The sequence below is a fragment of the Oenanthe melanoleuca genome, chromosome 5 (genome assembly GCF_029582105.1).
Source record: "Oenanthe melanoleuca isolate GR-GAL-2019-014 chromosome 5, OMel1.0, whole genome shotgun sequence".
NCBI lineage: Eukaryota > Metazoa > Chordata > Aves > Passeriformes > Muscicapidae > Oenanthe > Oenanthe melanoleuca.
The window spans coordinates 8,921,546-8,947,861 of record NC_079339.1 but is presented as its reverse complement, the minus strand read 5'-3'; the positions used below and the strand labels follow the sequence as shown (position 1 = coordinate 8,947,861).

Sequence of the window (26,316 nt, the reverse complement as noted above, 5' to 3'; positions counted from 1 at the left end):
ATCCGGGAGGACCGCGGCCCCGCAAGCCGCGTTACCGGCGCCGCGCGTACGGGCCAACGAGGGCGTCACCGCGGGCGGTGTCACCACCCCACGAGTGTCCCCCTCTCTCCGTGCGCATCCCCGAGCCCCCCCCGCCTCCCCGCCGCTCCGCTCCCTCCTCCCTTCCCGGCGGCTGCAGTTTCCAATCCCGCCAGCAGCGAGCAGCAAGTGGATGCAGGATCGCTCCGCACACGCACCCGCACACACCCGCACACGCACCCGCACACGCACCCGCACACGCGCGCACCCCGCAGCAGCGGGCGGCCAGCACGGGCTCCGCGGGGCTCCCGGCCCCCCGCCGCCGCATGCGGGCCCCCGCCGCCCCGCCGCCGCCCCCCGCCCCGCCGCCCCCTCCCGCCGCCGCCTCCGCCGCCGTCTGATGAGCCGCGGCCCCGCTGCACCGGGCAGCCGCCGCCCCGCCGCCCCGCCGCGCCCCGCCGCCGCCCGCCACCATGTACCTGCACCCGGAGGCTGCCAGCGCAGGTGAGCCCCGGGCCGCCGGGGAGGGGGGCTCGGAGACACGCAGGACGCGGGGGACACGCGCCGGGGGTGGCCGGCCCCTCGCCGCCCCCCGGGGATCCGCCGTGGCCGCTGCCCGCTTCCCCCCCGCACCTCCCCGGGAGTTACGGTAGTTTCGGGAGAAAGTCACCGCCGCCGCTGTCACCGCGCTGCGGAGCTGCCGGAGACACCGACACCCCCCGCTCGGCGACACCCCAATTCCCGCGGGCAGCATCCTGCTCCCCAGCCCCCCAAAAAACAGGGGGTGAGCCCCAAATCCCGCTGGGTGCTGGCGCCCAGACGAGCATCCAGTACATCCCCCCTCTCCTCACCCCTGCGGAGCTGCTGGAGCCCCGGATCCCCCCCGGGACACCCCAAGCCCCGGGCGGCAGTATCCCGCTCCTCAGACCTCCAGCAAACCCCCAGACCCCCGGGAGAGCCCCAAATCCCGGCATCCAGACCAGCATCCAGCGGTCAGCAAACCCCTGCTCCTCACCGCCCCCTCCGTCCTTCTGGGGGTCCCCCAGCCCCGTCCTGCTGCACCTCCGGAATGACACCGGGACACGCGGGGGTGGGCGGCTGGGGAAGGGGCTTTCTCGGGTGCGGATTTGCTGAGCTCATGCTCGGAAGGCAGCAGTCGGCCCCGCACCGGGGAATCTGGGACGCTGGCGGGGATGTTTTGGGGGTGCCCGAGCCGGTGCGGAGACACAGCGATGCTGCCGGAGCGATGCGGATCAGCGGGGCCTGGCAGCTGTCCCCGGCCGTGTCCCGGGGCCCGGGGAGCGGGCAGAAGGACAGCGTGTCCTGCGGTGGCGTGGGGACGTGCCGGCGGGGACGCGGGGACCGCGGGCGCCGCCGGGGAGAGCTGCAGGTGCCAGGCCTGCGGGATCCTGGGGCTGGCTGGGCACCGCCACGCGCTGTCACCCGCGGCAGGTGACGCCGTCACCGCTGCCCGGGACTTGGCCGAGCCGCCTTCGAGGGCAACTTCGCGCCTGGCCGCAGGCTGAGCGCTCCTGCGGGGAGCGGCTCCATCCCGGGCCACCGCGACCCCGCAGGGATGCCCGGAGCTCGGCACGGCACTGTTTGGCCCAAGGTCACCGGCGGGTGGGTGGCAGAGGGGGGACGCCAGCCTGTCCCCGCCGGCAGCAGTGGGGCAGGGCTGTCCTTCCCTCCCGGTGCCCGAGATTTGTCCCTGCGTTGTTGCCCCTCCAAACTTTGCACCTGCCCCAAATTTGTCCCCCTTGCCCCCACCAGATGTCCCCGTCGGCGGTCGGTGGGCCACCGACGGCTACTTGTGTCATCGCCAGCTCTGCTTGGCAGGCTGGAAGCTCCCAGGGCAGAGCTCGAGCTATCGGATTTGGGGGGACAGACTCCCCGTCCCCGCTTCCCAAACCCCGTGCTCCCTGGCTGCTGGGGCTCCCGTCACGTGGGAGTTTTCCCACGTCACCGGCGGCTGCTGTGCCTGGAGCCGTGGGGTGCTGGGGGTGCGCACACCTGTGCAGGCACCCTGGCACTGCCCGCTTCCCTGGATGTTCCCACCTTTCCCGGATTTTCCAGACATGGTACTGAGGGGGTGCCGGGTCTGTCCCCCACCCCGATGGAGGCTGAGGGGATGCTGGTAGCTCACGTCCCCACAGGATTTGGGAAGAGCTAGTCAAGCTTTTCCATCCCGGGGTGAAGCAGTGCCTGTTGTCCCTCCAAAACACTGCCCGAGCTGGCACCAGACTCGTCCTCCTCGTCCCCTGCTTCGTGTCACCGTGCGGGGACAGTGGCTGCGGCCCCCAGCACCGACTGCGTTTTATGATGGGGAGAAGATGCCGGGAAATTCGGGAAACTTTGCTGCTGGGGGAAAGAGGGATCTGGGGGGGTGAGGTGGAGCCCGGAGGTGCTGCTAGGGCCGTCTGGTTCTGGGGTCGGAGACCCCCGAGGGAGCCTGATCTTGGCTGGCCCGGGGGTGTTGGGAATTGGGATCAAGCTGAGGCACTTAAAAAGCGGATCCCGCCAGCTGGAGGATTTTTGGGGAGCCGCAGGGGGCTGTGCTGCTGGGGGACCACCAAATGATGTGTCAGGAGAGCCGCGTCCGAGCGCGAAGCAGAGCTTGGGGCCGCCCGCAAAGGTGCCCTCTGTGCCACAGGGACAGCGTCCCCCTTGCTTTGGGAACATCGGACACCTCCTTTCCCCGTGCCAGACACCCCCCCTCCATCCCTGTCCCCGCTGCTGCCACCAGCTGTCCCCTTCGGGGCCACGTTCGCATCCCCAAAGCTCCATCTTAGCGCAGCCAGCAGGTGCCGGGGGGCCCTGCTCCCCACGTCCCCATATTTCCCGGCTGGAAGCGTTTCGAGCAGAGCTGCGCGGCGGCTGGAGGTGGTGAATCAATAACCAGGCAGCAGCTGCCTGTTTTCCCCCCGCACCGCCTCGGAGCGGGCGCTGGATCGCCCTGGGGCTGGCGCGGCCGTGGGAGCCGCTCCCCGGGGCTCGGGAGAAAAGCCGGGCTTCCAAAGGAGCCGGCACACGGCGAGGAGCGAGGCGGGGGCCGCCGGAGGGGCTGGCAGCGGGATGAGGCAGCGTGACGGGCGGGCGGGCAGACAAAGAGCGCAGGGATGGCAGCGCTCGGGCCTCGCCGGGAGCCGGGCACCTGCTGCAGCCTCGCGTCCCGCGCGGCGCCCGCGGGGACCGGGGGCTCCCGACCCACCCGGGACCCCCACCCTGCGGCCCCCGGGGTCCCCCTCCCAGCCGCCCCTCTGCTCCAGCCCGGGGGATGCTGCTGCCGGCGTCTCGAGCATCCCCCGCGGCCTCGCCCTGGCCCTTTGTCCCCCACGGCGGCTCCCTCCCATTTTCCGTGGCGGTGGGGGGGTCCAGGGGGATGCTGAGCCCCCCACGGTGGGGGTTCCTCGCCCTAATCAGTCGCCACTAATTCCAACCCTTTCTGCCTCCCCACGCCAGCGCTGACGTGTCCCAGGACCCCCCTGGGCACGGCTGGGGCACAGCAAGGACAAGGATTGGGGGGCTCCCAGCCGGGCGGGTCTGGCAGGGAGGTCTTGCTGATCCCCCCTGACTCCAAGGAGCAGGAGAGGAGCTGGAGGCGGCTTTTCCAGCGCCTGATCTCGCGGCTTTTCCGCCTGCCGAGGAAGGAGGGGGTGAGCGGGGAATGAAGACAGATGCAGATAATATCGCTGCCACCCCCCGGCCCCCGGGGGCTCAGCTACAATATCCATTATGGATGGATCCGGCGAGGGAACGGCTCCGGAGAGCCGCCGGAGCGCGGGGATGATGTGCAGAGCCCCAGCGTCGAGCGGGGGGACAGACCCCCCTGGCTGTGACTGGCAGGGGGCCTGGGGGCCGCGTGTGGGGCCAGGCTGGGCGTGCGGGGCGGCGGGTTGGGATGCGCCGAGCGGAGCATCCCGCATCCCTGCGGGTGCCAGCGCGGCTGTGGCACGGGAGGCTCCGCGCCCACCTGCTCTCTCCGGGTGCCCCCCCAGCTCCCCGTCCCCTCCTGGTGTCCCCGGGCCTGGCTGCAGGAGGGAGAGGGTCACCTTGGGGGGAGTTAATGAGGTTTGAAGGGAAGCGGTCGCGCCGGCGGGGACGGAGCCGGCGCGGCGGCGGAGGGACAGCACAGCACAGCAGCCCGGCTCCCGGCCCTCCGACGGGGGCACAGCCCGCGGGATGCACCCCGGGGGGGCTCCGCGTGTCCAGGGAAAGCGAGGTGATCGGCTCTTCCCCTGCGGATGGGGCTGTGGGACACTGGTGGCTGCGGGGGGTTGACGGGCTCTGTCCCCGCTCCACGGTGGATGACCATCCCTGCTGCCCCATGGATGACCCTGCCTGTGTGTTAGTGAAGGATGCAGCCCCAGGGATCAGGCTCTGCTGGAGGATTTCCACCACGCCCACCTCCCCCGGGCACCTTCCCACACCTGAGTCCCCAGTCCTCCCTCTGGGGCCTTCCTCGGCCCTTCATTCCTCTCCTCTGCCTCCTCCCTCCAAGCTGCGTTTCTCCATCTTTCCATGTGTTCCCCTCCAAGCCTCCTCTTCCTCTCAGCACCGCCAGCCCCCGGGTCTGAGGGCTGTGGCCGTCCCTGAGCATCCCCCATCCTTGAACTCCCTGCAGGAATCCTGTCCCCACGGTGGCCTTGCAGTTCCAACACGTGGATCCCGGGTGACGTGACTGGGGGGCACTGCCCGGGGGGGATCTGGGAGCTGGGCAGCCAGCGGGGGGCTCGTGGAGCTGGGATGGGCTGCAGGGAGCCTGCCCGCCCCTGTTCCCTGGGAGCCGCTGGCTCTCTGCCTTCCCTCTCTGCTGCTGTCACCCGAAGGGCTCGGGGATGATGGAGAGCCCTGGGGCGAGAGGCTAAGTGGCGACGGCGCGAGAGCTGGCAGTGCCACTCGGGATGAGAGCCCAGCCCGCTCCTCCGTGCCCGCTGCCAGCGCCAGGAGAGGATTCTGCGCCAAGGGAAGGCGGGCTGGGGTGACTCCAGGGTGGGGAGCGATGCCCAAGGGCTCGTTTTGGTGCGGGGATGACGTGGAGCACCAGCCTGGCCGGGGGATGAGCAGCGTCCTCTCGGGAGCAGGGGTTGGGATGGGGATAGGAATGGTTTACATGGATGCAAACCGCGGGAGCAGAGGGGGCTCCGGGGTTCTGGGTGCTCCTCGGGAAGAGAGACGCGGTGGGGACCACGAGGCAGAGAAACCACACGACTCACCGGAAATCCTCAGCCAAAAATAGCCCGGCACCAGGGAAGGAGCGCCTTCCCTTGCCAAATTCTCCGTCCCCAGCTCCTGCTCGTCGTGGCCGCGGAGTGGGGACGGGTGGCGTCAGGGCTGGAGGGGACACAGGAGGGACACATCCATGCACGGCAGCTCATGGGGACAGGGGATGTCTGGGAGCATCCGGCCGGAGCTGTGCAGTGTTTTGGGACATGGCTCACCCCCAGCCTGCCGCGGTGGGGCCGGTGTTGGGAGGCTCTGCCACCCGAAGCCCCCCAGGACTGGCAGCTCGGCGTGGGGGAGGCAGAGCCGGCCGGATTGACAGCTCCGGGGGATGGACAGATGGCTGGATGGAGAGGCAGATGTGTACGAGGGATGGATGGACGGATGGATGGATGGAGAGATTGATGGATGTGTCGGAGAGGGGGACGCACGGATAGACAGGCAGATGGAGAGCAGACGTTCTCGCCCAGAGCACGCCTGGGGTGCTGAGCCGTGGCACCACTTCACTCCCCCGAGGCTCATCCCAGGATCCTGCCGGGCAGCAGGATGGCCGTGGGGCTTCCAATGATCCCTCACACCCACGGATCCCCTGGGAGCACGTGGATAGGTGGCACCGCAGGACCCAGCTGGCCCAGCCCTCCAGCTCTTCCACGTGACATGCCAAGCCTGGCTCACAGCATTCCCAAAATGCCCACTGGGTTGTTACCAGGGATGGCAGCAAAGCCTCATCCCCCTCCGTGTCCATCCCTTCTCTCTTTCCCTGTGCCAAGGGCTTGGATTCCACCTTCCTGCTGTACCCGCTGGGGTCCTGCCCCGCTCCCCCCGCCCCGGCCCCGTGCCCGGGATCCTGCACAGGAGCGAAAGCTGCAAATTCACAGGTTTTCAGCTGCATCCTAAAAATAAGAGATTTGGGAAATATCGAGCAAATGAGTGGGAGGATGAGAAGAGGAGGAATTAATGGCCTGGCGCCAGGCAGGCAGCATCTGGGAAGCCCCGGCGTGACAGCGTGGCCACCTCGCTCGGTGCCGTGTCGCCCTCCACCCTGGCAGCACGAGGGCCTGCTCCGACGGCGCATTCCTGCCCTATCCCTTCCCATCCCACAGCTCCTCCACAGCGCCACCATCCCCATCCAGGCTCGGCGTCACATCCCGCTCCGGCTCCACAGCTCACGGCGACGGCGCACGGTGGAATGTTGGGGGGGGAAGCGCGCTGCTCGCTTGGCACCTTCTCCCGCTGCCCTTTTCCCGGGAATGCACGCGTTTCCGCTGCCGGTTTGGTGGCTTGGCACATGGAGCCGTTTCTCTATGTGGAGCTGTGGATGTCGGCTTTGATCACCACTTCCAGGGAGCTCAGCGGGAGCTTGGCCTGGGGGGGCTCCCCACAGCTTTGATTTTGCCCCCCGGGGTGCTTGGCATCCGTGGATCTCGCCGCTGGAACAGCATGAGTGGGAGGATGCTCCAGGAGATGGGGCTGCGATGCTGAGCAGCTGTCAGGGAGATGCAGTGTCCAAAAAAGCTGGGAATTTGAGGGTCTGGATCCAAAAATACAGCCCTGAGAGCCTGGACAGAGCCGTCCTCACTGGGACACCTGCAGAGAACTTGTGGTACCACAAGTGCGAGACTTGTTCCAAAGCCTTTACTCATCCAAAGCCTCTGGCACTCCATGGAGATTCCAGCCTCTCCATCCTGTGCAAGAGCTACAATTTGGGAGAGCTGGAACCATTCCTGGATGCCCCTTGCAGGGGCTTTGCCTTCCCAGCATTGCTTCAGGGCCGTGGGCTTTGGCTGGAGGTGATGGCAGAGTTGTTGGATGGGTCTGAATCCTGGGATAGGCACAGGGAAAGAGGGAATTGGAGGGGAAACGGGTGGAGCTACCTGTGAGCCTGATTGTCTCACTGTGCCGGGCTCAAGCGATTCCTGTCCTGGAGCTGAGTGTGCACAGGGCCACCAGCACCACAAAGCCACCAAGGTGTCCAGGGCTGGTGGGATACACAGGGCCACCAGGATGCACAGGGACATTTCTGGGTGTCCCTGGAATGGGCTGTGCCACGTCTCCCACATCCAGCATTCCTGCACATCCCGGAGCTCAGCCGCGTGTCGGATCCGCCGGCATCGGCAGCTCTTCCCGGCTTTGGGCGCGCCTTGCCGGATCTCCGGCCCACACGCCGCTGGAGAGGATTAATCCCTCTTGGATCTCCGCGCCTCTCCTTGTGCCGGGGTCGAGTTTGAAGTGTTTCCTCACATCCACAAAGGCCGGAGCTCGCTCGTGCTCCGGAGGCAGCTAATCCTGAGTCCGCAGCAGCGGCGGATAAAGGAGGATAGGCACGTGACAGCATCCCTGTCTCCCAAACATTCCCCATCTCCCACTCCAAAGCGGGCACTGTGAAGGGTGCAGCGTGTTCCCTGCTTGTCCTAGATCTGCCATGGAGACCCTTCCCCTGAATCCAGAATCCTCTCCCCCTGGAACAGGGACCCTCTTCCCCGGCTCACGCAGCACCGCACAAATCCCACGCTGGAGAGCTGCGGCGCTAAGGAGGCAGGTAATCCCCTCATCAATAACAGCCTGGAAAAGTGGAATTATATCCCGTCAAGTGGCATTGAATCCTGATGAAAGAGCCGCAGGGATGTTCCACCCCCTTCCCAGCCTCCGCAGCATCCCCTGCTCTGCCAGCACGTGGGACGGGATTGGGACCTCGATCCCTCCGAGGAGAGACGTGGGGTCTCCGCCTCCTACCCCCCCCGTCACTGCGCCCTTGGGATGAGGCAGGACCAGCGAGGGGCCCCCGGGATTTGGGACATGGCCGCAGGGACCCCAGGGCCGTGGACCCTCAGGTCCCACCCAGCCGTCTCCACGCTCCCGCCTGGATCCGCGCTGGCAGCCGCGATTTATGGAGAGCGGCGGGGAAGGAGCGCCAGAGGCGGCGTAAACAAGCGTCGCGTTTCCACCTTGTCACCCGCTCCCGGGGCTGTGTCCCGGTGCCACGCAGCTCCTCGCGTCCCCCCCGGACCCACTCGCCCCATGCCGCGCATCCCAACCGGCAAAGGGACCCCAAACCTCGCCCCAGGGCTGGGGACGCGCCAGGAGCTCCGAGCGGCTCCGAGTCTTTAATTAACCGAGTGCTAATTGCCTGGAAAACGAGTCATTTAAGTCATGCTGAGGGCGGCGCAGCCTGTGGGCTGGAGTGGCTCCCCCCGCCATGGGGACACGGCGTGATCCCACCGGGAAGGGCCAGACCCATCCCGCGCACAGGGACACCCCTTGGAGCCCCTCAGGCAGGATCCCGCTGCTGAGTCCATCAGGATCATGGGGTGACGCCAGGTTTGGGGGTGTGGTGGCACCTTAGCACGGGGAATCTGACCCCGGAACCGGTGCTCGCTGATGTCCCTCTCCCGACACAATTTGGCCTCTGCAGTGCCCATCCCTTCCCTCGCCTTCTCCTTTGATTCCCTGTCTCCAGATTAATGTGAGGATGAACTTGACCCGGCAAGGACCGAAGGATCTGTTGGAGCTCCGGGCTAAATCCAAGGGGTCACGGTGCTCCCAAGCTGGAGCAGGAGCACCAAGCTGGGGGCGAGGAGGGCTCATCCCAATTCCCAGCCTGCCCAGTAAGGCCCGGTGCCCCTTGAACTGCTCGGGGTCCCACCCGAGGAGGGGTGCCCGGCGCTCTCCGGCCGTGCCGGCTGCTTCCCATTCCCCTGGCAGCTTATCCAGCCAGGGTTTATAAATGTTGGAAATTAAGGGCTGGTCCCAAATTCCCTCCTAGGCAACAGTTGCTATGTGAGTTTTATACACAGGCTCCTCGTGATCTGGGAGCGATGGAGAAGCCGCCTTTGGATGGAGAGAGCACGGGTGCTGCAGGGGGGACCTGTCCCTAAAACCACTCCCACCGCATCCCACCCTCATCTTCTCCTCAAGGAATTTTTATAAATCTCCCCTTCATGGTCACCATCCCCTTTCCTCATCTGATTCCAGTGGGAATGTGGGAGCTCTGGGTGCCTCGGCACGTGCTGGGGGCGATTCCAGAGCCCCGATCTCCCCTCCTGGTCCATTCTGACTCACCCTGGCCTCGGAGCCGCCGGGAAATTTCGTTACAATAACAAGGTCTGCGGGCGAATTAATTATTAACATTTATTGTTTAATATTTATACTGCAGCACCGCTCCCGGCGCTGCTCCGGCCGCGCCGCCTCCCGCCGCCAGCTGGGGCTCCCACCACGGACAATCCCACCCCAGCGGGCACGGCGGGATGTGGAGCATCCACAGGGATGCTGTGCTGGGGGTCCTGTCTGGAGACAAAGCCGAGCCGGTTTGGGGTCCCACTGGACCCTTCTGAGCTACCTTGGGTCCGTATTCTCATCCCACAGTGGTCATTCCACATGCTGGGAGCATGGATGTGAGCAGAAATGCTGGATGAGGTTGATGGGTCCTTCCCACACTTTTGGGGTCTCCAAGGTTGCCCCCACGGCCAGACTGGGGAGGAGCAGGTCTGGGATGAATCCATGTGGGATTGGCTCACAAAGCAGCAGCCGCGGCCTTTTCCAGTGGGGATAAAAGCTCCAACCTGAGCTCCCAGGAAGCGCTCGGGGCCGGATTTCCCCCAGGACACCTTCGCTGGGAGCCCAGAAGCCAAGCGGGGGGGCCACCGTGACGGGACACTGCACAATGGGGTTGGAACCTGTTGGACCACATTCCCGTGCTTTCCCTCCCTGTATCCCAGCGCACGCCAGGAACACCCCAGGATTTAGGTCTGACCCCCCTCTTTGCGCTCTGCCCCCCCAGGGACCCCCTCTCGCGACGTCCTCCTGGTCTCAGCCATCATCACCGTCAGCCTTAGCGTCACCATCGTCCTCTGCGGGATCTGCCAGTGGTGCCAGCGGAAAATGGTGAGTGCCCAGCTTCCCTCCCACCTTCCCGGCATCCTGGAGTGTCCCCCGTGCCGCCGGCCAGGGGGCAATTCCCGCTTCCAGGGCAGCAGCCAAGCGGAGGAAGCTCCCCGGAGCTGCAGGCTGCAGCTTTTATTTGGGCTTTTCCGGATGTGCTAATGAAATGTTTGGGCGAAACTGTTTGTGTGGCACAAAGGGAAGTTTCCAAATATATGGATATATATTGGTGACGAGCCGGAACGAGCTGGCCCTTGTCCTGCTGGGCACGCTCCTGCCTGGAAAAGCCCCGTGGGAAGGCGGCCAGCCCGTCCCTGGCAGCGCCAGGTGCCGTGAGCCATCCCTGCCGCCCGCTGTGCATCCCTACTTCCCTCCCCGATTCCCGCCGGGGGCTTGGGACAGCGCTGCCTCCTGCCCTGCATCCTTCCTCCTCCTCCCGCTCCTCTCCCGGCAGCAGGACGTGCTCGGCCACGTTTCCTTCGCCATCGGAATCGAATCTGGGTCAAGTGCTGCGATGGCAGCGGCGCTTCCCGCCGGGGAGACGCCCACCCCGAGCCGTGGGAAGGCAGCATTCCCTTGGGAATGGCAGAGGGGGTCCGCGCGGCGATGAGGCAGCGGGAGAGCGGTGGGTGGGAAGGGCCCTTCCAGGTGCCACCCAGGGGACGGGGAGAGAGAGCTGGCAGAGGAAAAAGCACTGGAAAGGAGGAGGCTGGAGCTGGCAGAGGAACAAACAAGTGTAAATTGGCCGGGAAGGCGCATCCCAACCGGCCCTCGACAGCACCCGGAGCTGGAGCGGCTGCGTGGGAATGACGGCCAAGCCCAGCGGGCTCCGGGCCGCGCCCCCGCGGCCACCGCTGCCGTGTCCTCACGAGCCCCGAGCCGCCGCAGCCGAGGGACACGGATGAGCTGAGGGCTGGGGCATGATTCCCTCTGGGATGGCCTGGGAGCATCCAGCAAGGTCAGGCACCCCTGTGCCTCCCGGCGGGATTAGCCTGTGGGCATCCAAGGAGGTCCAGGTGCTCCCCTACAGCTCCTGGCAGCATTAGCCTCGGGCATCCAAAGGTATCCAACATGCCTGCAGCTCCTGGCAGGATTAGCCCTCAGGCATCCAAAGATATCCAACATCCCTGCAGTTCCTGGCAGGATAAGCCCTTGGGCATCCCAGGATATTCAACATCCCTGCAGTTCCTGGCAGGATTAGCCAGTGTGAATCCAAGGAGGTCCAGGTGTGTTTCCCCACAGCTCTCAGCAGCATTAGCCCTTGGGCATCCAAGGAGACCCAACATCCTTGCAGCTCCTGGCAGAATTAGCCCTCGGGAATCCAAGGAGGTCCAGGTGTTCCTCCGCAGCTCCTGGCAGGATTGCCCATGGCTGCCCAAGCACACTGTGCTGAGGGTCCAGATGTCCCAGCAACCCAAGGAGACAGCTCCATGTGGATATTAAGAGGCTGGGAAGAAGGAGAAAGGAGAAACCTTCCCATTCCATGGGGAGGCTGGATCAGGCCTGGCTCCTGAGGTCGGGGACCAGTGGGATGGAAGCGCTGGTTCTCCACCCCATCCTGCTCCGGCAGCTGCTCCCACCCCACCTCATCCACCTGGCACTGCATGGAGCATCCTCGCTCCCAATTGTTGGATAATTGGCATTAATTGGCTCCTGCCCACCCTGGCTCAGAGCAGAGCTCAGAACCTGCTGGAGTGCCCTGATTACCAGCCCCAGTTTGGAGCCAGCTCCAGCTTCATTATCCTACGGCAGCGCTTCCCTGGCGCTGGGAAAGGTGAACTCAATTAATTCAGGCCCAATTAGGCTTAAAATTATCCACTCCTTCCCAGTGACGCCATGGAATGGGATGCCAGCAGCGGTGGCCATCCTGTCCTTGGGGTGATGCAGGGCATGACCCCTAAGGTCCAAGGGATGGAGCCTTTGGGAATTTTGCTGCCTGGATGGGTGGGATAGAGCCTGGAGACCATAAAGAGAAAGGGCAAAATCAGGTCAAACTCTCTAAATGGTGGCAGCTCCCATCTTCCCCTGGGATACTCTGGGGGTCCTCTGCCACCCCCCCGACCCCCACCTCCTCTCTTTTCCACAGGGAAAGCGTTACAAGACTTCCCTGGAGACTGTGGGAACTCCGGATTCCAGCCGAGGCCGCAGTGAAAAGAAAACCATCAAGTAGGTGCCAGGATGCGGGGGGAGAGGAAAGACAGAGGTGGCCATCCCTTCTCCCAGTGGGAGAAGGGCTCTGGGAGAGTGGGAGAGCTGGTGGGTGTCTCCAGCATCCTTGTGTATCCCACTGAGCCGAGGGCATGATGGAGTCACAGGAACATTGGCGTGGGCGCTCCCAGGGATGCTCCAGGCCTGGGTGTGTGGATTCTGAGCCCTGCCCAGCAGAGCTGGAGTGGCTCTGCATCCCACGGGCATTCCGTGGAGAGAGGAGAGCGGAGCTGGGGCATTCCATGCGCTGTGTAGGGAGTGAGGTGGAGGCTGGAAGCTGAGGGGGTTTTTCTGGGCATCGCAGATCCAGCACTGCCTCTCCACACGCTCCACAGGCCTCCAGGGAGGAGGGAGCTGGACCACCAGGAGGGAAAAAGCTCCTGCCTGGAATAAGCCTATGGAAAACTTCCTCCCATGGCTGGGCTGGGTGCTACCGGCGTGCAGCAGCACCAGGACAGCTGCTCCCAGCCAGCCAGGACGAGCTGGGAATGGAGGGGAAAGTGCATCCCACCCGATGTCATGGCTTTCCCAGACTCCAGCACATTCCATACAGTCGGGATCAACCCGGAGCTGCAGGTGGGAACTGAGGGCTTTTCCAGCTCCCAGCACCAGCAGGGACATACTGGGGACCCCAGCCCTGGCACGCAGCTCCAGTGGGTTCCCAGAGCCAGGAGGTCCCAGTTCTGTGCTGGCAGCAGGCTAGTTCTGAGAGTAGGGATCTGCAAGAGAAGGGATCCCGAAGGGAAGGGATCCCGAAGGGAAGGGATCCGGAAGGGTCTCCAACACGCAGCAGTGCCACCCTTAACCAAGCGCTTCCAGGACCTGGCTGCTGAGCAGGCGAGGACGCACGGACACATGTGCCGAGGGCACACGGACACACATTTGGGAATGCCGTGCAGGCACCGCCCGCGCTCGCCGACACCTCCCTAACCCCCCACATCGTTCTCTCCTTCCCAGCCGGTGGAGCCGCCCTCTCCTATCTCTCCACAGCTCTTCCCATCCTTCCATCCTTCTGTCCGTGTCCGTGTGTGTGCGTGTGTGTGTGTCGGTGTCCGAGGGGTGGGCTCCCCGTCTCTCTCCGCAGGATCCTGGCGCTCCGGGGGCAGAGGGCTGCTTTTCCTTCTCTCTCGCAGGAATTCAGCTTCTCTCTCTTGTATTTCCCTTTTCTTTCTCCCCCGGAATCCGGCCGCTGTAGCGATCTAGACAGAGACTTTTGGAATAACAATGACAACACAGTGCAGCAGAAATGGAGCTCCTACCCTCCCAAGGAGTTTATCCTAAACATTTCTCCTTACGCTCCCTACGGTGATCCGCGCCTTTCCCTCAAGTGAGTCTCTCCTTACCGGGTTTGCTCCGTGTAGTGAGTATATGGGCAGCACCCACTCGCCTTCCTCCTCCTTCTCCTCCTCCTCCTGCTCCCGGGCTCCCCGCACGCCACCCCATGGGCCGTCCCATGGAGACGAGCAACCCCTCCTTCCCGCATTCCCGGGGCCGGCCGGGATCTCCCTCCAGGACGGGGTTGCGCGTTGGGGGCACCCCCTCGGCGCGGGGACGGGTCCCCCCGGGGCTGGGCTGCCGGCGAGCGGGACCCCCCTTCCCGCCCCCTCTCCCTCCTCCGCCCTTTCTCTTGGATGTTTTGCCGAGGCCCCCGTGCACCCCGCGGCCAGGACCCCCCCTTTTTTTTTGCAGTGCTGATGTCTCTCTTTCTCTCTCTGTCTGTCTGTCCGTCTCTTGTCCGTCTGCCCCCTCCGGCTCTGTCGCCCTCCTCTCATTCCCCGACGGCTCCCCACGTTTTCCACGTCCATCCGTATGTCCGTCCGGCTCCTTTCGTGTCTGTCTGGGGGGGGTCCGGCCGTCGGCCCGGCCCAGTGGCTCTCTGTTATCAGGGGCCAAGCTGACGGCGTCGGCCGCCGCCGGGCTGTCCGGGGACCGCGACGGCCGGCCCGGGGACAAGCAGCGGCTCGGCGAGGATGGAATGAGGAGCAGCGTGTCCGCCCACAGCGAGCCCGGAGCGGGAAAGGCGGCACGGGGCCGCTGGCACACGGTGCAGAGCCACTTGGCCGCAGGGAAGCTCAGCCTGTCCAAGTGAGTGAGCAAGGCACGGTCCGGCACGGCATGGCCACGGCCGGCGGGCCCGGGCGCCCGCTCCCCGCTGCGGATGCGCTTGGATGGGGGCCACGACAGGTCCCCGGGGCCACCGACAGGTCCCCAGGACCACCGTGCCGAGGGAGAGCAGGCGTTTCCCGTTCTCCTAGCGGTGTTTTGTCTCAGGGGCAGCAGAGGAGGCAGCCGGGCAGGAGCAGCACCTTTGGCTGCTCTCCCCAGCGTATTTCCAGCGCTGAGGGTGGCCCTGATTAATCCCGGTGGGAAGCGGCTCAGCATTCCCAGCTCGGCTTCTCAGGGCAGGCAGCGCTAGCTCGGAGGTGTCCCAAAGGCAGGAGGTGCTGTCCCGTGCTCCCATTCCCTCAGGGACAATTAGGGACAGTGTGTGGCGTCTTCCCTCCGTGCTCTCCCTTGACCCCTGGCACAGCCACCGGACCCGGCGCCGGCACCACCACCTGATGCCGAGAAAAGTTGGGTAAAGTGCGGGACTGATCAGATTTAGGGAAAATCCGAGCTCTGGCAGGCTCTGCGGGGCTCCAGGCCAGGGTGGGGGTCTCGGCGAGACCTTTCGCTGCCGGCAGCGCCGTGGCTCTGCCAGCTGTGGGCTCCGTCCGGCGTTCCCGGTCTCTGCTCCGGTTCTCCGCGCCGGGATGAGATAGCCGGGGGGTCCCGACAGCAGCGCCGGCATCCCGGGACAGCTCGGTGACACCGCCCATTCGGCGCGGCTGCTGCGCTCCAGCTGGGCACTGGGAAGCAGGAGGGAGAGACGAGGAAAAGCGGGAGCGGCGCGGCCTTCGGCCGTCCCCTCGCTGGGAATCCGGACAGACGGATGGGCTCGGACAGACGGATGGGCTGGCGCAGGCAGCAAGGGCAGGGTTAAGGGGATGTGGCGGAGCACCCTGTTCTCCAGCATCCCCTCGGTGTCCCGGAGGTCCATGTCCAGCCGTGCCGGGATCCATCCGGGCACGGGCAGGGCGCGGTGCCGCCTGGCGCGGCGCTGGAGGAGCTCGCGCCTCCAGCTGGCGCGGGGCCGACAGGAGCCAGATTTAGTTTCCTGTGACTGAGAGGTTGTAAATTGAACTAATTTAGGATTCGATAGGAAAACGAAAGGAGGTCGCCGTCGGCGCGGAGGGGGGGGACGGCAGCGTCCGGGCAGTGCCTTCGGCCCCGGCCGTGGGGCTCCGTCCATCCTAGCTCTCCGCTCCTCTCCACTCCCTTCCCTCCTCTCTCTCTCTCCCACCTTTCGCTCTTTCTTCAACACTTTTTTTTTTTCTTTTCTGGGTTTTTGGAGCTGTCTATCCCTCCCTGCTCTTTCTCTGTCCCCGCTGCTGGCATTGCACGATAGCACAGCTTCGCCCCGCGGTCCCAGCCGGCAGCGCCGGGACGGGGACAGGGTCGGTGGCTGCTGCCAGGCGGTCGTCCTGGGAGGACTTTCCTCCCCTGATCTAGGGGCCACGAGCTTCCCAGGCTGTCGCGGGCAATCCGGCGCGGCTGCATGGGCTGTGCCACGCATGTGCTGCATGGCCAGCGCAGCTTCCTTGGGGCATCCCACTGCTCCCTCCGCTCCGCCGCCCACGCGAAGCCCGTCCGCCCCGGGCTGGGCTGCTCCGCTCTCCGTGTCCCACCAGAGCTGCGTCCGTAACCCCCAATCCCATGATCTTCCACCCCGGTTGGAGCCTGGCTTGGCCCTGGGGACGCCTGGCTGGAATGTCACCACCGCGGGGGTTCGGCCCCCGCCGCGGCGCTGCGGGATTCCCCCCTTCCCGCACGGAGGGGACGGGACGCCGAGGCCCCCGCGGCGCCGCTGCTGGGTGCTGGGCTGGACTGGGAGGGACTGGGACGCTGGGATGGGCTGGCTGGCAGCACGTGAGCGGGCGCCAAGGGATTTGCCTCCACGCAGCAGCCTAATTATCCCGCAGAGCAGGTCGGCCGGCGTGCTGGGAAGGCGCTGGCGGAGCGGCGGCCGCGGGAGCGGGTGGGCATCCGGCCCTGGCGAGCCCCCCGGGAGGCAGGATGGTGGCGGCCCGAGCCCCCCGTGCCGCCGGCAGGGCCGAGCCGCGGGCGAGAGGCGGAGGAACCGGGCGCTGCCCCCGCTGGCTCCCGCCGGAGCGCTCCCTGCGCTGGGGCATCTTCTCTCTAACTCTCTTCTTTTCCTTCCTCCAATTTTGCCCCTTCACCTTCTTCTCCTTTCTCTCCTCTCCTCTACCCTTCCTCTCCCTAAGTTTCGAGGACTCCACCCTGTCCACAGCCACTACCCTTGAGTATATCCCCACCTCAGCAGGCGATCCCAAATTCCAGAGGCCCCGCACGCTCGTGCGCCAGCAAAGTCTGCAGCAGCCCCTGAGCCAGCACCAGCGCGCCAACCACAGCCAGCCCACCACCAGCCAGAGCCTGGGCCACCTCCAGGCCCACAGCGGCTCCCCCGCCGCCGCCGCCAACCCCCGGGGCTCCCGCGGCGGCCCGGCGCGCCAGGGCACCGCCGCCGGCTCCAAGCAACGGATGGCCGGGGGCAGGAGCCGCTCCAACCCCGGCAGCTGGGACCACGTGGTGGGGCAAATCCGCAACCGCGGCTTGGACATGAAGTCCTTCCTGTAAGTGTGCGTTTGCCACCACTGCCCTCTTTGCACTCTCCTCTCCACCCCACTCCATTCCTCTCTCCATCCCTTCCCCGCCTTTGCTCTCTCCATCATTCTCCATCACCCTCTCATGTGCTCTATTCCTCTGCTCCTTTATTCTCTTCATTCCCTCTCCATTCCCCTCTGCTCTGCTCTATCCCTATGCTTATCTCTCTCCCCATTCCTCTCTCTACTCCTTCCTTCTGCTCTTCCTCTCTCCATCCCTCTCTCCACTCCTTCATTACTCGCCCCGGCGCAGCTGCTCATCCTTCACCTCCTCGGGGACAGGTTGCCCATGGCCTGTGGGAAGATCTGTGTCCCCCCCCGGCTCACGGAGGGCTCAGGGAAGGGTCTCATGCACTTCCCCAATGTGCTTTGCCACGTCCCTGGCCATCCCCTTCCATCCCCAGGGATGGCCACCAGCGGGGTCCCCAGGGAGTGACGTTGTCCCAGGTTGTCACGGTGCGGGTGGCAGAGTCTCCCGTGCCGGGGTGACCGTGAGTTGGGTCCCGATATCATTCCCTGCCGGAGGAGCCGTGGGATCTTTAATCCGCCTTAACCCCATCTCCTCCATCGGCGCTGGATTTCCAGCATCAAACCCCAGGGACTAATCCGAGTCCCGTGTTGTCATTGCATCTCCGCACATGACATTGTCCCTCCTCTGCAGAGCTGGGCCCCCCCGGCCCCCTCTTCCCTTGGATTCTCCAGCTCCTCCCTGGCCGCTCTTTTCCCCCTGGCACCCTGGAAAAAGGAATGCTGAGGTCTCAGCTTTGCTTTCCGCAGGCTGGTGGCACTTGGAGGGGGACGCAGGACTGACCCTGCCCTTCCATGAGTTGACACAGCACTTCCTGCATCAGGATTAGATGAGAGACATAAATTTGGGTTCCCATCCCACCCCTTCTCGCTCTGGTGAGAGGGTTGAACCTTCCTCCAGGCACCCTAGGGTGCTCTGCCCGCGATCCCCTCTCCGCTCTATCCCTCTCCCAGGTTCCTCCCAACTCCATTTCCCAGCTCCCCAACGTGGAGCTGCGGCTCACCAGCCATCCCAAGGGTCACGTTCTCCCTGTTTACCCAGCACCGGTGCTGGTTCCAGCCTGACTTGGCGAAGCGGGAGCAGCCGCAGAGCCCAGACGTGCCGAGTCAGCGCCACTTCCCAGCGGAGGAGCCGCTGCCATTTCCCACCGCCTCTTTCCCGATCCATTGATTTTTTTCGCTCTTCACCCTGTCCACCCTCCCCGGCGCCGCGGCATAAATGCGGTTACAGCCCCGGGCGAGGACTCGGAGAGGGCAAAGAGCCTCGGCCATGGCACCATCAATCCCTTCCTCCGTGGAATGATGTCACTCCTGTCACACTCTCCCTCATTCCCAGCCCCTCCAGGCATCCTTTCCCCCCTTCATCAGGATTTTGGCATCCTCCCTGCCCGGACCGGTGAGGAGAGGGACAGCGCGGGTATCCACGCGTGCCGGGCTCCCCGGAGCCGGCGCCTTTCTCCCCACAGCCCTGCGCGCCCATCCCGGCCATCGTCACCTGGCAGGAGCCGGCGGGGACAGCCGGGGTCCCCTCGCCGCCGAGGGTCCGCGGGACGCCGCCGGCTCCTGCCGGTTCCCTGCCTGACGCTGTGTTCTCCTCTCTCTTTCTCTCTCTCTCCCGCTGCCGGCGGGGCCGCCCGGGCAGGGAAGGCCGGATGGTGGTGTTATCCCTGGTTTTGGGACTCTCAGAGCAAGATGACTTTGCCAATATTCCCGACCTGCAACCCGCTGGGACGCAGCCGAACCAGGCGAACGCTCAGGGGGACAAGAGGTATGAGCGAGGACGAGGCCAGTCCCGCAGGAGGAGGAGACGAGGGCCTCACCCAGGGTGGAGGAGGAGGAGGAGGAGGAGGCTGGCCTCGTGGAGCGCGAAGGTTGGAGCGGCACAGGGTGGCCCAGCGGGCACCGGGACGTCTGAGCTCTCCCCGGCACCGGCACCCGCGGTTCTGCCTCCGGAGCAGCGGCACCGAGAGGACCCCCATCCCTTCCTCCTCCCTCCTTCCTCCCCCTCCTGCCCTTCCCGGCCCTGGCTGCATGCGGGGAGGGGGGAGGGCGGGGGGGACACGCTCAGGGACAGGGGGACACGGGGGGTGCCCCCCAAGTGATGCCGCATGGGCTGAGCCGCGTCCCATCCTGACACGCTGCTGCCACCTCCATCCCGGCGGGATGGGCAGCTCCCTGGGGACGCCGCTGCCGTGGCAGAGGGACAGAGCGAGCGCCATAGGCCGGGGGGGGGACGCCGTACCCCCTGTTATCCTCCAGCACGGCACAGCCCCTCGCCCCTCCGGCTGCTCCCCGCATTCCCGGCGTGCCGCAGGCTCGGCAGCGCATCCAGCCCCGGCACCGGGGCCCGGCCGCGGCCACCGGCGCTGGCTGGCAGAGGCAGAGGGTCCGTGCGCCGCCGGGAGCGGGTGTTCATCCCCTCCGGAGCGGGGAGGAGGTGTGAAGCCGGCGGGCTCTGCCTCCTCGTGTGCTCGGCGTGCGGATGAACTGGCACCGTTCTCGCCCGCCGGCTATTTTTACCCGGCTCCGCTTGGTTTCGCTCCATCTTTTAGCACTTTCCTCCCCGGCGTCGCGCTGCGCAGCCGGTCCCCGCCGGGAGCACCGGCAGCCCGTGCCGGCCGCCGGCTGCCCCGTGCCGAGGGAACGGGGGCGTGGGACACGGCGGGAGGGTGGCTGTGCCGCAAGACCCCGCTCCTCGCTTGCCGCAGCTCCCTGCTCCGAAACCCCATCCCAGCACATGCATGGCATTCCCCACCTCCATCCCTCCCGCTCCTCGTTCCCTGGGCTCCGCAGGACGCGGCGGGATCGGCCGGCGGAGGGGCCGCGCTCCGGCAGCCTCGGCTCTCTCCCGCCCACCGAGGCTGCCGACCACCCGCTCTTCTTCCTCAAAACATCTCCTCCATCCCTGTTTCTCAGCTTCTTCCTTCCAGCCTGTCCCCGGCGGCTCCAGCCCGGCACCTCGGCGTGTCTCCTCTCCCGGCGACTCCGTCTGTCCGTCCATCCGCCCCGCTCCTCTCTCCCATTCCCTCCCGGCAGGCCGGCGCTGGACGACGCTGCTCCTCCTTTCTTTTGCTCTCTCCCGCTCTCTTTCCCGCTAACCGTGACCTCCGCCGGCATTCCCGGCTCCACCGGTGCCTCCTCGCTCAGCGGCCCCGCCGCCGGCTCCTCCGCCTTCATTTTCCCTGGTTTTAACCTAATTTTGCCTCCCCAGCTGCCTCGACCTCTCCGGTCCTTCCTGGGTGCCATCCCGTGTGTGCGTGTGGGTGTCCCCATCGCCTCCCCATGTCCCCTCCCCGTTTGTCTGCGTGTGCTTGGCGTGGTGGTGCGTGTCCGTGGCGTGTTGTGGCTTCCCGTGTGTCCCTGCGCCTCTCGGTCCGTCTGGTGGTTTGTCACCGTGTCCCAGCTCGGACAGGAGCCGTGGCGGGGGCGTGGGAGCATCCCGGGCTGCCTGTCCCCTCCGCCACGTGCCTGTGTCCCGTTGTCCCCGTGCCTTGTGGCAGCGTGGCCTCGGCGCATTCCCGCCCGTCTCCATCACTGCTCTGTCCGTCTGCCTCCCGCCGCTCCCGGCTGCCCACCCTGCCCGGCACCGTGCCCAGGAGCCGCCGTGTGTGGGGACAGCCAGGACAGTGATCCCAGGGGTGTCTCAGCCAGAGGAAAGTGGGGTAGCGGGCAGAGAGCCCACACGGAGCACCTGTGGGTGCCCTGCGCCCACCAGGATAAGGGGCTGTGGTGAGGAGCAGCCAGAGCCATGGGTGCCGTGGGGACCACGCTGTCCCTGCCATCGCCGTGGGACGCGGACAGGGGGACCTGCTGCTGTGCCCTAAAGGCGCCAGGCCACCACCTGGCTCCGGGAGCAGGGCCGGGATGCTGCTGGGCTGCAGCCACGGTGTGCCCTGGCAGAGTCCATCGGGTGCTGGCGCAGCCCAGGCCCAGTATCTGCTGGGAGAGGGCGCCCGGGAAGCCTCTCGCTGTCTCGCCCTCGGCTCCCGGCCCCTCTCCTCCAAGGCCTCTCTCCCCGCAGGTTGCCGGCCGGTGGGAAGGCTGGGAACGCGGCGCCGGCACCGGGGCAGCCGCCGCACGATGAGTCCGACCGCAAGACGGAGCCGCACTCCTCCGTCTCCGACCTGGTCAACTCCCTGACCAGCGAGATGCTCATGGTGGGTGGGTGGGGTGCGCTGGGTTTGGTGGTCTCCATGGTCGGTATCCTGCCCTCCCAGCTCTTCCTGCGCCTCCCACAAGCGCTCCCTGCCCGCCGTGCCAGGCCCCCGTCGGCTGAGCCGATGTGCCGCGGACGCGTCCCCCAGGCCGGCACGAGGGAGCGAGTGGCGCTGGACACGTGAGGGAGGCGCTGTCAGGAGGAATTTGGCTAATTGGAGCTCCCGTTCCGCGGGACGAGCAGTGCCGTGCCAGGAGCCGTCGGAAGCGATGGGGACAGCAGGAAGCCGGGGAGAGGCTGATGTCCCCTGACAGCTGGCGGGGCTGGGGTCGGGGGCACAGGGGTCGGGTCTCCACCAGCCCACGGTGCTGCTCTCACCTCCCTCCTCTTCCCCGCTCCTGCAGCTCTCCCCGGGCTCCGAGGATGACGAGGGCCACGAAGGCATCAGCCGGGAGAACCTGGGCCGCATCCAGTTCAGCGTTGGCTACAACTTCCAGGAGTCCACCCTGACCGTGAAGATCATGAAGGCGCAGGAGCTGCCGGCCAAGGACTTCAGTGGCACCAGCGACCCCTTCGTCAAGATCTACCTGCTCCCCGACAAGAAGCACAAGCTGGAGACCAAGGTCAAGAGGAAGAACCTCAACCCGCACTGGAATGAGACCTTCCTCTTTGAAGGTGTGGATTGGGATGGACTGCAGGGGATCAGGATGGGAGCGGAGCCCTGTGGGATCCGCCTGGGCTTCAGCTCAGCTCAAGCCACCAGAGCGGTGGCTGTTGATGATGCCATGGGTTGGCCAAGGCACTTTATGGATGTGCATCCCATAAAGGGGATGTGGGGGAAGGTTTGGAAGGCTCTGTGCCCCCATGGGTGGGTGCAGAAGTGGGACTTAATGTGGCAGCAGCTCCTTGCGCCGTGGGCTGCTCCCTGTCGTCTGCCTGGTACCAGGGTCGCGCCACCAGGAGAGGAGGGGTCGAGCAGTCCTAGAACTGCTCCTCATCTCCTCTGGCTTTCCCATCTCCGGCACAGGGTTCCCCTACGAGAAGGTGGTGCAGCGGGTGCTGTACCTCCAGGTCCTGGACTACGACCGCTTCAGCCGCAACGATCCCATTGGAGAGGTGTCCATCCCGCTCAACAAGGTGGACCTGACCCAGATGCAGACCTTCTGGAAGGACCTGAAGCCCTGCAGTGATGGCAGTGTAAGGCCCTGGACCCCTCTCAACCCCCTGCAGAGGGGAGGTGACCCTCTGTCCCTGCAGCGTCCCAACAGGACCACCCCCCATCCCAACAGGGACATTTTCTGTTTCAATGTCTGATGGAGATTTTCCTCTTCCCAAATTTTATATTAAGTAGCCCAAAGTCTCATTTTGGGTCAGACCAAACTGTTTCAGGTAGACCTAAAATGAAAGTTTTTTCCTTCTCCTGCCTCCAGCAAGACCAGAAAATGTCCCAGTGGGGGCGGCCCCATTTCCTCCTGGCCTGATTTTCTGTGTTTTCTCCAACCCCACCCTTGGGCTGCTTTGGTGGGGGTCCCATGCCAGCATTCTGCTTCCACAGAGGAGCTCTGGGGGGCGTGGGTGTCCTCAGGGAATGCGTGTGTCCCGCAGGGAAGCCGCGGGGAGCTGCTGCTGTCGCTGTGCTACAATCCCTCGGCCAATTCCATCGTGGTGAACATCATCAAGGCGCGGAACCTCAAAGCCATGGACATCGGGGGCACCTCAGGTAGGGCGGCAGCTTCCCCTGATCCCGGGCGGCATTCCCTGGCTCCCACCCGGGGCTGAGAGCGGCTCCTCTCCCGCCAGACCCCTACGTGAAGGTGTGGCTGATGTACAAGGACAAGCGGGTGGAGAAGAAGAAGACGGTGGTGATGAAGCGGTGCCTGAACCCTGTCTTCAACGAGTCCTTCGCCTTCGACATCCCCACGGAGCGGCTGCGCGAGACCACCATCGTCATCACCGTCATGGACAAGGACAGGCTGAGCCGCAATGACGTCATCGGCAAGGTGGGTGACACGGCCCAGGGACCCTCAGGTGGGAACGGGGGACACCAAGGCTGCCAGGACCTGGTGCCATCTCCAGCGTGGAGCACGGTGCGGGTGCCGCAGGGGGCCGGCGTTTTTCCAGAAAAGCAGGGATGGAGCATGGGGAGCCACACCGGGACGGACCCCACGCCCTAGGATTACTCCCGGGGATGGGAGCGGCAAAATTGCCCATGAAATCACCCAGCTCATCGTTAGCGCAACGATGACAAATGAGAGCCTTAATCTCCGCCCATGACCCCCAAACGCCGCGCTGGGATTTGGAAAACGCAGAAGCTGGGATAAATCCATTAAATAAATCCCCGGATCAGCGCCGCGGGCTGCCGGGCAGGGGCGGAGGTGGCGGTGTAGGCACATCCAGGGATGGACAGGCAATGCCCATGATATCCCGCGCTCCGTTAAAACCCCGCCGTGGCCTGAGGCTCGCTAATCACTTTTGATCGCATAATTAGCAGCGAGCTCTGCTCCATCCCGGCTCTCCGGCGATGATCCGTGGAGCCGGAGCGGTGGCACCGGCTCCCCGAGGTGGCAGCAGCAGCAGCGAGAGCTGGCACACGCGCTTTTCCGCGGAGCCATATGGAAAACTCGAGGGATAAAAATAGCCCGGCTCCGTGCCGAGCCCGGAAAAGCGGGGCTGGAGCAGTTTGGGGGTGAAGGCGGCAGCGCCGGGCAGCGGGACAGGGATGGAGCGGTGGCTCCAGGGATGCGTTTCCCGCAGATTTACCTGTCCTGGAAGAGCGGTCCCGGCGAGGTGAAGCACTGGAAGGACATGATCGCCCGCCCGCGGCAGGCGGTGGCACAGTGGCACCAGCTGAAGGCCTGAGTCCCCCCGGACCGCGGGCTCGGGGTCCCCCTTCCCAGCTCCCGGCCCCTTCCCGCGACGCTCCCGGCCAGGGACCGGCGGGACAGCGGCCTGGCTCGCGGGGACCCTGCGGGAGGACGGGGACGGAGCCCCCCCGACCCCCCGGGTTCGCCTTTCCCTGGGGTGTGGGGGGTGCAGAGCCGCCCCCAGCCCCGGCCGAGGAGGTGCCAGAAGCGATGAAGCGATGTCCCCCATCCCTATTCCCACCACCGGGCAGGACTTCTGCGAGTGCTTCCAGCCCCGCTCCCGGAGCCCCTCGGCCCCTCCCCGGCCTCGCCCCCCACCCCCAGTTCAGGGGGTCGGGCTGCGGGTGCAAGAGGGACCCTCCTCCCTCCCCTTTCAGCTCCATAAAACCTCTCGGAGCCGCCAGCGGAGCCACGGAGCCCCCCCTGTCCCGCCCCGTCCCCGCCGCGCCCCCCTCGAGCCTCCCGGGGAGGGCGGGGGACACAGAGGGGAGGGGACAGCCCCTTTTCCTGGGATCGGAAGCCATGACACAGTTCCTTATCCAAAGCGGGCTCCTTCGTGCACTGCCTTCAGCCGGGTTCGATGCTTTACCTCTGTCTTGGGTCTCGGCGGGAGCGGGGGGTCCCTGGGGACCCCCGGTCCCGCTCTCCCCCGCACCCCGGGCTGGAAGGGGCCCCTCGGGGGAATGCGGAGCTCCACAGGGTCCCTTTCCAGCCGGGCTGCTCCGTGCCCGCCCCTGGGGATAAAGGGTGGAGCGAGCGCTGTTGTCCCCATCCAGGGCAGGTGACATTCCCTGGGCTGGTGGCATTCCTTGGGACAGCCAGCCTGGCAGGATCAGTGCCAGCAGCAGCATCCCCACGGAGCCCTGGGATGCACACGCCAGACCCCTTCCCCCCCCGGGACCCGCAAAAACAGGGACAGACTCACCTGGGAGCCCTGCAGGGGTGACAACGGGGTCGGTGGTGGCTCTCGGAGGCAGACGCCGGATCATCCTCAGTCTTCCTGCTCCCCCCGTGGCACCCTTGGCTCCCAGCAGCTCCCACAGCCCCAATTTAGACGATTTTGGACAATCTGGAAAGAAGTCATAATACTGCTATTACAGTAATAACAACGCTTTTAGGGACATTTGTATTTTTGTCATATTCTCTCTTTTTTTAACATAAAAGAAGAGACTTACATGCCTGGGGAAGGGGTGCCAGGGCCAGGGCTGTGCCAAGCCAGGTGCCCCCCGTGGCCCCTCGGGCACCCCGCTTTTCCAGGCTGGATTCCTCGTCCGCGGTCGGGCTCCCCGGGGGGTTTGTGTGTTCATTTTTAACTCTAGAGCTCGTAGCCGTGATCTTGTTCAGGTTCTCTCTTCTTCATGTGACGGTAACATCCAACTGGTGTGTAAAATACAGAAAAAACAGGAAAAAAAAAAAAAAAAAAAAAAAAAAAAAAAAAGATAAAAAAATCCAATAAAGAGCCCGGCCCCAGCCCGGCTGAGGAGTGGCTGGAGCGGGGGGTGCCCGGCTGGCGATGCCAAGGATGGGATGCGCAGGTCGGGGCGTCTCCTCCGAAGAATCCTATTTTTGGGGAGCAGGGCCCCTCGTTTTCTGGAGGCAGCCCCTGCTCTCAGTAATAAAGGACAGTCAGTAACTGCCAGCGTGAGTTGTCTCTGGGATTGGGGGAATGCGGGGGGTGGATCCGGGGGTGGGAATGGCAGGCACCATGGCTGAGTGAGCATCCCCCCGGCACTGAGCATCCCACTACCAGCTCCAAGCATCCCCCTCACAGATCCAAGCATCATCCCTCACAGTCCTATCTACCCACTATTATCCCATCCTGAGTATCCCCCCAAAACTCTGGGATCCTGCTGGGACTGGGATCCCCATGGGGGTTTCAGGGACAGCAATGACTCCCATAGCCTGCTTGGAGCCAGGTGAGTTCCCACCACATCCAGGTCTGTGCGGAGTTCCTCACTGTGGGATGTGCTGGATAGGGACTGGAATGTCGCTCCAAAAGGAAGAAAAGGTTGGGAGCCATATCCTGTGTCCTGGTGGAATTGGTGGCTGTTAAATAATTCACAGCATGCTGGTCTTGAATAAATAAATGAAACTCCAAACGCAGGGATGGCAGGAGGGCCATCCGTGTCCTTGCTGAACAGGATAGTAGCTCCTTCTGGAGCTACCCTTCAGGCCCTGGGACGCAGTATTGGAGGTGGCAGCAGGGGACAATGCTGTC

At 65.2% G+C, this 26,316-nt stretch overlaps 1 protein-coding gene across 5 annotated transcripts; it reads left to right on the top strand.

Moving 5' to 3' along the window:
- Positions 1-206: 206 nt before the first annotated feature.
- SYT7 (synaptotagmin 7) lies at positions 207-25,731 on the top strand. Of its 5 annotated transcripts, XM_056493110.1 has the most exons (13): positions 207-522; positions 10,019-10,122; positions 12,206-12,285; positions 13,523-13,654; positions 14,197-14,412; positions 16,653-17,021; positions 18,721-18,846; positions 21,100-21,235; positions 21,639-21,909; positions 22,262-22,431; positions 22,840-22,954; positions 23,035-23,234; positions 23,989-25,731. In XM_056493110.1, exons 1-13 carry the CDS (start codon positions 492-494, stop codon positions 24,091-24,093), a joined length of 2,055 nt encoding a protein of 684 aa, XP_056349085.1. In that variant the 5' UTR covers positions 207-491; the 3' UTR covers positions 24,094-25,731. The 5 variants fall into 5 exon arrangements, with proteins under 5 accessions (XP_056349085.1, XP_056349081.1, XP_056349082.1 ...); XM_056493106.1 differs by lacking the exons at positions 16,653-17,021; positions 18,721-18,846 and having other exon boundaries at positions 211-522; XM_056493107.1 differs by lacking the exons at positions 14,197-14,412; positions 16,653-17,021; positions 18,721-18,846 and having other exon boundaries at positions 216-522.
- The last annotated feature ends 585 nt before the right edge of the window (positions 25,732-26,316 follow it).